At 39.9% G+C, this 11,301-nt stretch overlaps 1 protein-coding gene across 1 annotated transcript in view; it reads right to left on the bottom strand.

Moving 5' to 3' along the window:
• Positions 1–310: 310 nt before the first annotated feature.
• LOC126456392 (uncharacterized) overlaps positions 311–11,301 on the bottom strand; it is a 45,574-nt gene continuing 34,583 nt past the window's right edge. The window contains exon 5 of the mRNA XM_050092146.1: positions 311–463. Within this exon, the coding sequence (XP_049948103.1) occupies positions 311–463 (153 nt within the window). The remainder of the gene's footprint in view (positions 464–11,301) is intronic.

Raw genomic sequence — 11,301 nt, 5'->3', positions numbered from 1 at the left:
TGATCAAAGGAACTTTCATTCGTCAGCACCATTTACCATGGCAACGATGCATTTCCGGACACATGTTCGTAGGACCTTTTCTCCTCCATTTCCAGTCACGAATCCGTCCTTGCAGTTCGTCAGTGTGTCGGTTCACCATGTAGGCTATATCAATAAAACAATGGTGGAAAGTGATTAGGAAGTCTGCAGTCACGTACGTAATCTTTGAGATATTTCTTCTGTAGTTACAACAGAGGAAATGAGCTTGTTTTGGATAACTGCTACGAATCACTGGTCACATAGTCCACAAAAGCACAGTACTCCTGGGTGGTCACCGCTGCTGTTCCCGTAGGCGAGGCATGAGGCAGGTCTCAACCAGTTCCTCCACAGCCTCTGTCATCCTCGAACGATAGCGTTCTTCATGCTGGTATGTGGCCTTCACCAGGTCGTTACGGTCCAATACCAAACTCTCCAGGTCGAAATCCTGTGGAACAATGACGCATTCAATTAATTGATACTATTTCCATACCACTAGGATCTAAAACACTTTAATAACATTCCTGAAAACACATGAGTTTTTCATTGATAGGGAGGAAATACAGAGCCAGATGAGTGATTTATAAAATGTACAAGAAATAGTGTGGATAAAATAAGCTCTTATTTTACAGTGGAATGAGCCCAAATGCCTTTTACTGGTGCTAGTATCTAAGTTCTACACGAAGATGCAAGAAAGCAAGTAACAAAAGTTGGCAACGTGCATAAAAGTCAAGGAGTACGAAAGCTGTTGAAATTACTCTTCTTGCTAGAAAAGTGCTCTTGCTCTATTATGTATGAGTATGTGGTTGGTATGTTCCCCATTTTCTTAAGCAGAGACGGTTTGCTGTTCCATCATTGAAGAAAATTGTTAACTTCCATTCCCGCACCAGAAATGAATTCACAAAACTCTACCACAGTTACGAAGGGATTGAACGGAAAGAGCACAGAATACTAAGCCAGCGGTCACGGAGTCGTGTCTATATGTGGAAGCTTATTTTTGTTTTCAGTTTTTATCTTACTTACATTGCAAATAAACTGAAATAATGTTCAGCATATTGCATTCTATTACAGGCATGAAAAGGCAAAGGCAAATTTGAGATTGGGAATAAATTCTGCAGAATGGGGTTATAAGGCGTAAACTTGAACTTCGTACATAAAATTAGATACTTTTATTATTTTAAAGTTGAGAATTACACGTGCTGGGGTGATGTTCGTTGTAAGGTAATATTCGTCGTGAAAAAAAGGAAAGCAGTAATTTTCTCGGCTTCTTACGTTATAAGCGCCGCATTTTTACATTACATGGTTGTTTTGAAGTTCCTATAGAAAAACAAACTTCGTTAACATTCATAAAATGTTCGTTCTTACCACACAATTTGGCAGCCAGCCGCCCGTAACGTACCATTTAGTCAAATATTGGTGAGTAAACCGGTGATGGATCATGGAATGTATTTTGATAGTCTTCTTGGGATGTGATTTCTTTTTCTCTTGCTATAAGAGCGGTTTTGAAGGTTTTTTGATAAAATTCTTTAGCTGACGGCTAAAGTAAACATTGCAGAGCTACACTAGTGGGGAGCATTTGAGGTGAATCATTTTAATATTGCACGATTGGCAATACCTCTTCATCATGACAAAACTCGTTGCACAACGAAATAAGTAAATCAAATAATTTGACAATTCAAAGGCTTCCTTTACCAGGATACAGATTAGCTGGCTGTTTTTCAAGGAGTTCCTTGCGGGGTGGGGGAGTGGTCATGTATATAAAAAACAGTATTCCATTTGAGTCCACAGACGTATCACGGCACTGCACTGAACAGACATTTGAATGTTGTGCGGGGGCAGTTGAATTTAGTGAAACTAAACTTCTACTTGTTGTTGTTTATAGGTCCCCTAACTCTGACTTGAGAGCATTTCTGCTCAAGCTAGAGAGGGTTCTTGCTTCACTTTATAGGAAGTACCAGAAATTATTGTATGTGGTGACTTCAGTATAACTTTTGTATTTGATGGTGCAAGAAAAAGGATGTTGGTAGTCCTAAATTCATATGACCTGATGTAGACTATGTATTTTCCAACTAGGATGCAGGGGAACAGTAGCACAGCCATAGACAATTTTTTATTCATTCTTCTTTACTAAGTGGGCATTCTATTAGTAAAAGGGTGAATGGCCTTTCAAAACATGATACACAAATTTTAAGACTAAAAGGCTTTTGTACTCAAACAAATGTCACATATAATTATAAACTATGTAGGAAAGTTAATCCAACAGCAACAGAGAGTTTTTTAAATCTCGTCAAGGAACAACAGTGGCAGAATGTTTATAATGCTTCCCATAACACATTTATCATGGTATTTGAGAGTTGCTTTCCATTAGAACGTTCTAGACGGGTTACTATCAGTAAAAGGCCGCCCTGGCTGACTAGTGGGATAAGGATATCATGTAGAACAAAGCGGGAATTATATCAAAATGTTAGAAGTAGTCACAATCAAGCTGCAGTAGCCCATTACAAACAGTACTGTAAGGTGCTTAAAAATGTTACTAGGAAAGCAAAGAGTATGTGGTATGCCAATAGAACAGCTAATTCACAGGATAAAATTAAAACCATATGGTCAGTTGTAAAGCTAGCACAAGGACGACGACATAAAGTCAGTTCATAGTAAAAACATTTATGTTACTTATAAATGATATATATATGAATAGTATTTAACAATCGTTTCTGAACATTGCTGTTGAATTAAATAAAAATGTAGGTTCTGAAGGGAACCATACAGTTCTCTTGGCAAATGCCTTTGCGAGATTGATGTCTGAAATACTCCTCTGTGATACGGACAAGGGGGAGACTGAGACAATAATTAAATCACTGAAGACTAAGGACTCTCATGGATATGATGGAGTGCCTAGCAGAATATTAAACTACTGTGCTGCACATGTTAGCCCTGTGTTTAACCATATTTGTAACTTTTCCTTTAGGAATGGTCAGTTTCCTGAACGGTTAAAGTACTCAGAAGTAAAGCCGCTTTATAAAAATGGAGAAAGGGATAACGTAGACAATTTTAGACCTATTTCTATGCCATCAGTGTTTGCTAAAGTTATTGAAAAGCCTGTGTATGTAAAGATAATTTATCATTTCATACCACATAAATTTCCTATCAAATGTACAGTTCGGCTTTAGAAGTCGTTTAACAACTGAAAATGCTATATTCTCTTTTCTCTGTGAGGTGCTGGACGGGTTGAACAAAAGTTTTCGAACGCTAGGCGTATTTTTTTGATTTAACTAAGGGACTTGATTGTGTTGATCACAAAATATTGCTCCAGAAGTTGGACCATTACAGAATACGGGGAGTAACTCGCAATTGGTTCACCTCTTACTTTAGCAACAGACAGCAAAAGGTCATTATTCACAGTATTGAGAATGGCTGTGATGTTGGGTCTGAGTGGGGTACAGTCAAGTGGGTGTGCCCAGGGATCAGTGTTGGGGCCACTCCCGTTCCTTAATTATATAAATGATATGCACTCTAGTATTATGGGTAACTCTAAAATATTTCTGTTTGCTGATGACACTAGGTTGGTAGTAAAGTATATTGTGTACAACATCGGCTCAGTTTCAAATAGTACAGTTCATGACGTAAGTTCTTGGCTTGTAGAAAACAAAATAACACTAAATCATAATAAGACTCAGTTTTTACAATTTCTAACACACAATTCAACAAAACCTGACGTTTTAATTTCACAGAATGGGCATACTCATTGTAGGGAAACTATTTTAAAATGCAAATTATGGTCAGAAAAGAAGGGAAAAAGGTTTTGAAAATACATACAAAAAGATGCAAAAAAGATGCTGATGAAATTACTTCATCTGGGTTTAAACCAGCTACATTAACTTTCTTTGTCGCATTTACAGGATTCTGTTGTACTGGGTTTGGTTCTGTTAAACTGGATTGCAAACACCATTTCGATGTTTATGACACTAAGTCGCTGGCGCTTTGAGCTCAATAGCTCCTTATGTATGGAGAAACGTCTCTCTACAGAAACCTATGGAGCATATTTTGCCAATACCCGTAAAGAAAGTCCAGTCTAAGTTACATAGGTTTCCACATCTGAATTGTTCTTCAAATTTAATTCGAATATGTCTTTAGCAAATCCACCAAGGATGTCCCTAACACATATCAACTTTTTTCGCTGATCCTCCTTCTCCATACCTTCTTCTTTCAAACTCTGAATCACATCAAGCAAATAATTCTAGCACTACACTGCAAAATGTTCCAACTCTAGATCTTTCTTGTTGACTAATTGCTGGACCTTCTTGATGGTTGCTACGCGCATTGATTCTAGAGCACATATGAAGTATTCGATTTTATCAAAGTTTTCGCACAAGAAAACTGTTTATCTTTTCCAAGTATCCGACCTTGTCATGACAGAAAACTATGGAAGGTGGAGCCCTGTCATTTCTTGAACAAAACCTGACGACGACTGGGAGCCTTTACCAACATTTTTTTCAGCAGCAATGAAGTCATTTACCCTGCAGTAGTTCTCCCCGATGTTTTCGCAAATACGGTGTAGATCGTGTGCAATATATATCACATGGTTGAAGTTGGGGTATGTGTCCTTCAGTTGTCGAAAAGTCGAAAATACAGCTGCCCCCTGACCACAGGTTCATACATCAGTCGTTGAATGATTGCGTTCCGTGTAGGCATTTGTCATCTCCAATTAGTATATTTTAAGAAGCATGGGTTTTTCCCATTTATCAAATGACGGAAAAACCAACATATTCAAAATATAACTTTGCAGTTCTTCAATAGTTTCATCTGAAACGAATCCCACTTCATGTTTTCCGACCGCCTCTTCTATTTTCTCTAAAGCGTTCACATAAATTGGTTGATGTAACATTCTTTCAGAGTGCCCTCATCCAGTACTGACCTTTGTGTGTACTTCTCATGCAATGATTTGAATTTAGGATTGTTTTCTTTATGGACTGAAATTCCTGACTGGATTATTTTTGTTTTATTATGTCTGTAGTTGACAGAACAAAAGCAGTTTTGTTTATTATGTCCAGTACTGACAATAAAGCAATATGAAACAATTATTTTGACCACTGTATAAAGAACCATTTCTTTAAACTGCTGGTACCATCATCGAATTCTATGAGCCTACTCTCGGTGAAAATCACGCTACACCGTTGTAATTGAAATGCACCACCGAAACGGAGAACGCAAAACGCCTTCGCTGCTATATTATAGCTAAATCGACTCATCGCCCACTGGTCGATGGTACAGCTAACTCGACTCAACGCTCACTGAGCGATGAACAAGCGAGATAGCGAGCTGCTATCTCGCTAACTGCGCGGGAGACCCCTACTTGTAACCACGTGAACCAACAACTGACAACTGGCGCTAACGTGAATTATTAGTTCCGATGCGTAAGTTAAAATTCATCTTAAGTCTCTGCCTTTATTTAGTAGAACATTATTGTCTTCTGAAATCGAATGGATCTTTTCGAAACTCCTTGTATATTCGGACCTGTCCCCTCCTCATCCCACAATTTTTTGTATATCCACGCTACAACCGATTTATGTCAGCAAGAAACAGCAACGCGGCATATGAGTAAAACACAACACTGCCAGTATTTGTCTATAGCTGACCATGAATTTGTTCATATTCACTGTTTCGCAATCCAATAATTTCAGAATCTTAAACATGGCTGTAAACGGCAACGGTAAAGCGACAGTCTTGGAAAGAAGAAAAAACCAACCAAACAGTTGCATAACATGCGCTATGGTTGGCTGTTTTTTCATTCTTTCCCAAGCGAATTACACACACCAAAAAATAATTAACGTACAGTATTAAAATTTCGGGAATACATTTGTGTAGGTGGCATGTTAATGTGACTAACATTGCAATATCACACTTTAATGTAAGCGCGGGATCAGACATTGCAAATGTGTAATGCTGGTACTTTAATAGCCGGTGTAACCACCAGAATGTTGAACTCAAGCACGTAAACTTGCATGTATTGTGTTGTACAGGTGATGGATGTCAGTTTGCTGGATGGAGTTCCATGCCTGTTGCACTTGGTCAATCAATAGAGGGACGGTTAATGTGGTTTGTGGATGACGCTGGAGTTGTTGTCCAATAATGGCCCATATGTTCTCGATTCGAGACAGAGCTGGTGATCGAGTAGGCAAAGGCAACACGTCGACACACTGAGGAGCCTGCTGGGTTATAACAGCGGTATGCGGGCGAGCGTTAGCCCTTTGGAAAATACCCCCAGGATGCGATTCATGAATGGCACCACAAGAAGTCGAATCACCAGATTGACGTACAAAGCAAGGCTACAGGGTATGCGGGACAACCACGACAGTGCTCCTGTTGTCATACGAAATCGCACCTCAGACCATGACTCCAGATGTAGGTCCAGTGTGTCTAGCACACAGACAGTTTGGTTAGAGACCCTCAACTGGGCTCCTTCTAACCAACACATGAACGTCACTGGCACCAAAGCAAAACCAGTTTTCATCAGAAAAAAAACAGACCTTGTAAGGTGCGGTTTGATTTTTCTAGAACTGTGTAAGGTGAAATGACAAGTTTAAAGTCGCAATATTTCTCACAAAATTACAGCTTTTACACAGTTTACAACTCGCCAACATAAAAACAGCGCAATGGATAACGCATCTTGCCAACATCAGAAAGTGAAATAATTTTATACACAACAATGTCAAATACTAACTCTCTGAAAGATCATTAATGCTAAGCACAATGTTATGAAAGTTTAATTGGAAGTTTCTTTACATTAATCCTAAGCACAATAATACTAAAGTTTAATTGAAAGTTTCTTTACAAAATTGCTCCTACAAATACGTTATGATCTTGGTCAGTACTACGAAAATCGTCCGATTCCGGTTCAAAGTTCGGTACTATTTAAGATGACAAGCAAGTCTACGGTGGATGGTTAGTTAAGTGACAAATCTGAGCGCAAGATTACCCAAGGCCGCTCGAGTTTACAATGGACTCAAGCTGGTGAACCAACAACATTTATGCCTCTGCACGCGGTATTTACCTTAAGCTGAGATGTGCTGCTGTCTGCAAAGCCGCTCTCTCCCACTGAAATTCCTAAAAAACTAATCTGGCCTTTGCTGAACTTTCCAGCAGAAACTTTCCCTATGTTTTCTGATACGCGAGAAAACACGTACTCAGCCCTAGTCTTCATGTGGCGATATACACGTCATGGTTGGAGCAGCGTGCATAATTACAGTGCCCTCTCAGTTCTCGCGAGAACAATTAAGTAATTTGGCTGGTTCGTTTCTCCACAGTTGGAGCTAAACGTTGCTACAGCTAATTTCTAGCTGAGCGCAGCCATTGTGAATGCAGTGCCCACACAAATTTCGTCTCTGCGTTGTATGGAGCGTTAAGCCCTCCGTTCTGCACTTGACGCCAGTTCAGAGAAGAGACCTCTCAAAATTTCTCTCTTGTCCTACTCATGGCAGAACTACCTCCCTCCACTTGGGTTCCTTTTTCACGCCAAAGCTTTTTTCGACCAATAGGAGCATTCATCTTATTTTGTAGAAACTCTCTGTACCAATCGCAATGTCCCTTCTATCAACTGCATCGAAACTTCAGTATATTTCTTCTTCCTAGTGCGTTTCCGCCAATCGGACGATTTGTTCCCATTCTAGACGCCTAGAGTACATTGACCTTTCCGTGTGTCGCACTCGTTGGACGAAAATGCGTCACTGGTTTTTGTTTGTATCCTGTTGGAATTCTGAAACGCAGCTTTCTAAGGCTTTTTTTTCCCTTTGCGCAGAGGTGCCACTACACGCGTCCTCCGGCCCAAGTCACCTGGCCCAGGGTCGCTGACCTTCCTCCAGCCACCCCTTTAAGTAGATTCTGTTGTAACTCCCACAGCACAACTTCGCTACACCGTTGTGGGGCTGGCTTTTCAAAACTAAAAGCGACTCGCGTTCCCTGTTCCACCTTCCGCTCAAAGACATGCATTGTATAGGAAAGGTGTGTTAGTTGCCATCAATTGGCTCTCATCCCTTTTTGCATTAGATACTGATAGACAAATGTTCTCATAACCGCCGAATTATGTTAGGTGTCATCTCCACCCTCTCGTTGCGATATGTAAAGATCTCATGTAAGGTGAAAATCTGACCATTTATTCTGCCACCTTATAACCTAAAATCTACCCTCCAACGAGCTCTATCTTGACACATCTGAAGTAGCTAATGGCGGTGGTTTGGGGTCAGTGGAATGTATGCTACAATAGTCTCTCTCGGAGCTGCTGTTGAAGTAACCGATTTGTACCAGCTCGTTGCGTCACTGTCATGCTAAGTGCTGTGTAAATTACTGCTGCAGGCACCAAAGCCATACGCCGAAAACTATGGTCTTCCGCCTCGGTAATGGCATTCGTGACTAACATCAACTCACGACGTCCAATCCCAAAACTGACTAACGCTCACGACTGTCACAGCGCCTATTTAAAGCAAACCTGATTTGCGTCCTCATAGTAGCGCTACTAGCGCCACTCTTACGCCACTGGGGCGAAATTTGAATAGACAACATCTTTCAGATGTAGAAACCCACAGAACTCTTTCCCGGAGTTGCGACTTTTTTTCCTGTCAATGTATTTCATTTTCAATTGTTGTACGAAAGATCGTTTCAAATGTTCTTTTTTTGCCAGACATTCTGGCAGTGGCACAGTTTGCATAAGGGGCGATCAAAAAGTTTCCATTCGAAGGCCGTACGGTCCTGAACAGGTATGACACTCACGTAAAATCGCCGTGAGCACTGAGGCAATCATCCCACCAACGCATCAGGTTGAAGATACCGGTTCCTGCTGCGTGAAGAAGTCGATAACTGTCTGCTGCGCATCCTCGTCCGACAGGAATCATCGACCCTTCAAGGCCTTTTTTTTAAGTGACTGAAGGCGAGATAATCGTATAGGGAGAGAGCAGGACTGTAGGGACAGTACTCGAATGTCTTCCTTGGCGTGACTTCTGCTTTCTGATATTTGCGATATAGGGACATGCATTATCATGAACCAGCACCACCCCTTGACGCAATTTTCACTCCACAGTGGTGGCTTCCGACAGATATGCTGCCCCATACACATTGTTCATTCTCCTATAGACTCCTACCGGTGTTTGTCCTTTGGCAGCCAAGAAAAGAATAAATAGCAACTTGGTCCTGTTTGGACGCATTTGGTAGTGACGTCCTCAAAGTTCACGTTCCAGCAGTTAACACACGAACGCCGGGGTGATACTAGTCCCTTCCCTAACTGTCGGTATTTATACACCCGCATCGGATTCGCGCTACGTTGCATATACGCTGCAGCAACGCCCTCAAACTGTAACATTATGATCGCCCCTTATAATTCCAGGGGTATTCCTGATGATATTGGCTGAAAAACGATGGCAGTATTGCAGAAGCAGTCGTAGCTTCCGGTTTATAGTACAGTTCCTGAAGAAATAGTTTGTGTGTTATTGACAAGACGTCGACTAGGGGATACCACAACCGTCACTTAGCGAACCATTACGTTCATGATCTTCACATTCAGAAACTGAGTCTTCGCTATGAGAAGTGATTATAATCGCTTTTATCTCTGCATTAGTTAGTAATTTGTTGATCATGGAGAGTATCCACGAAGTTACAAAATTACAACATTACCCAAAGAATTCTCCGCCAGCTGGATTTCATGTGAGCAATAATAAAAAGCAAGTCAGTTATTGAAAACTGACGCGTTATTATATGAGACTAAATTCCTTGATTAGATACAAATGCAACATGGCAGCAAATGATACAGTTGCGGACGGTAAAGTAAAAAGATTTCTGTTTGCGTTATACATAGCCAAACACTACATACATAACAACTACTAATTTGGATGAAGCCCGTTTAAAAATCAATAACACTTCTGAGCTACAAGCAGCTCTAAAAATTAAAGAGAAAATTAGTAAATTTCACAAGTACGTCTGATTTTACAAAAAAAAAAAAAGAATAAAACCATACTGCTTTTGGGTCATATACACGCGAACACAACAGCAGGCCATATGCTCATCTTTTGTCAATAGAACGTATATGAACTACGTGTTAATTTTTAGTGACTGGGCATTTTTATAATTTTGCTATGGCGGTTGGATAAGAGACTGATGTAGTATTCACTTTGCGTCTTACTGTTTGGGCATCGTAGAACACAAACTTCTTTTTGAAGCAGCTCAGACTTGTTCTTTTGGACAGTGTGATTGCATTGTCGGTTTTAAAATTACTTCAAGTAAGTGGTCAAGTTTACCGAATGACTTAAACTGTACTAAGGCTCATGGAACTCTGCTCTCTGTGCTAGTGAACATTGCCATACCGTAATTAAAACTTGGTTACGACATATCAGAACTTTAATATATTTGGAGTATTAACTGAACAATAACATTTTTTGGCCCAGCAAGTTTGCGAGACAGATTAAGTGAAACGATCCATCTCATCTCAAAAATTCAAAATTTGTAAGACTATCATTATCAATAGCAATGAGAATTACTGAAGGCTAAAATTAGAACATCTGAGTTATTCCAATATGAACATTCTTTCCATAATAGAATTGGCGTACTGTATTGATCCAGACCAATCTTAGTTTACACACGGGGTGTGAAATAGTCATGGATAATCCCTCATTTGCAGTTTGATCGCTGTAGCAAAAACTGTAACGCTTCAAATTAGAGACGCTCGATGATCTATAACAATCACAAAATATCAATACCAGATGTTTTATTTTCGACGTATCGATATCGATACTAAAGTGACGTCTATGTTGAAGACAAAAGATCGACCATCGTCCACGCTAACTGCCGCAGATATTGTATATGTGGCAGATGTTTGTGATATTCTGTGATATTCTGAGGTTTATAGAAATGGATACTCGTGAAATTCGCATAAAAATACGTTGTAAAGTAATTCCGATAATTAGTACGTTGAAAATAAAAATGTGAGGCGTGCAAGCAATACAGACTACTGGAGGCAGTCTGAAGAGGTAACATTGTAACAGAAATCAAAACGGACATATATGTTCACTTATTTGTCACATGAACGTTGATCGGTTGCAGATTCAAAGACAAACTGTTTCAACTTACTTTAACACATTTAAGGCAATCAAAACCGTTAAGGATTTACTGGCAGCTGTTAAAACGGAGTCGGTGAGGATGGACAACACTTTTATACATTACAGGAAAACAGAAAAATCAAACTTGATTTGTAGAATTTACATTATAATGTAGGACAAGAAAAGAGTAAGTTGCAACCTGGAACAGAAA

This window comes from Schistocerca serialis, chromosome 2, assembly GCF_023864345.2.
Source record: "Schistocerca serialis cubense isolate TAMUIC-IGC-003099 chromosome 2, iqSchSeri2.2, whole genome shotgun sequence".
NCBI classification, from domain to species: Eukaryota; Metazoa; Arthropoda; class Insecta; order Orthoptera; family Acrididae; genus Schistocerca; species Schistocerca serialis.
This window is presented reverse-complemented; position numbering and strand designations above follow the sequence as displayed.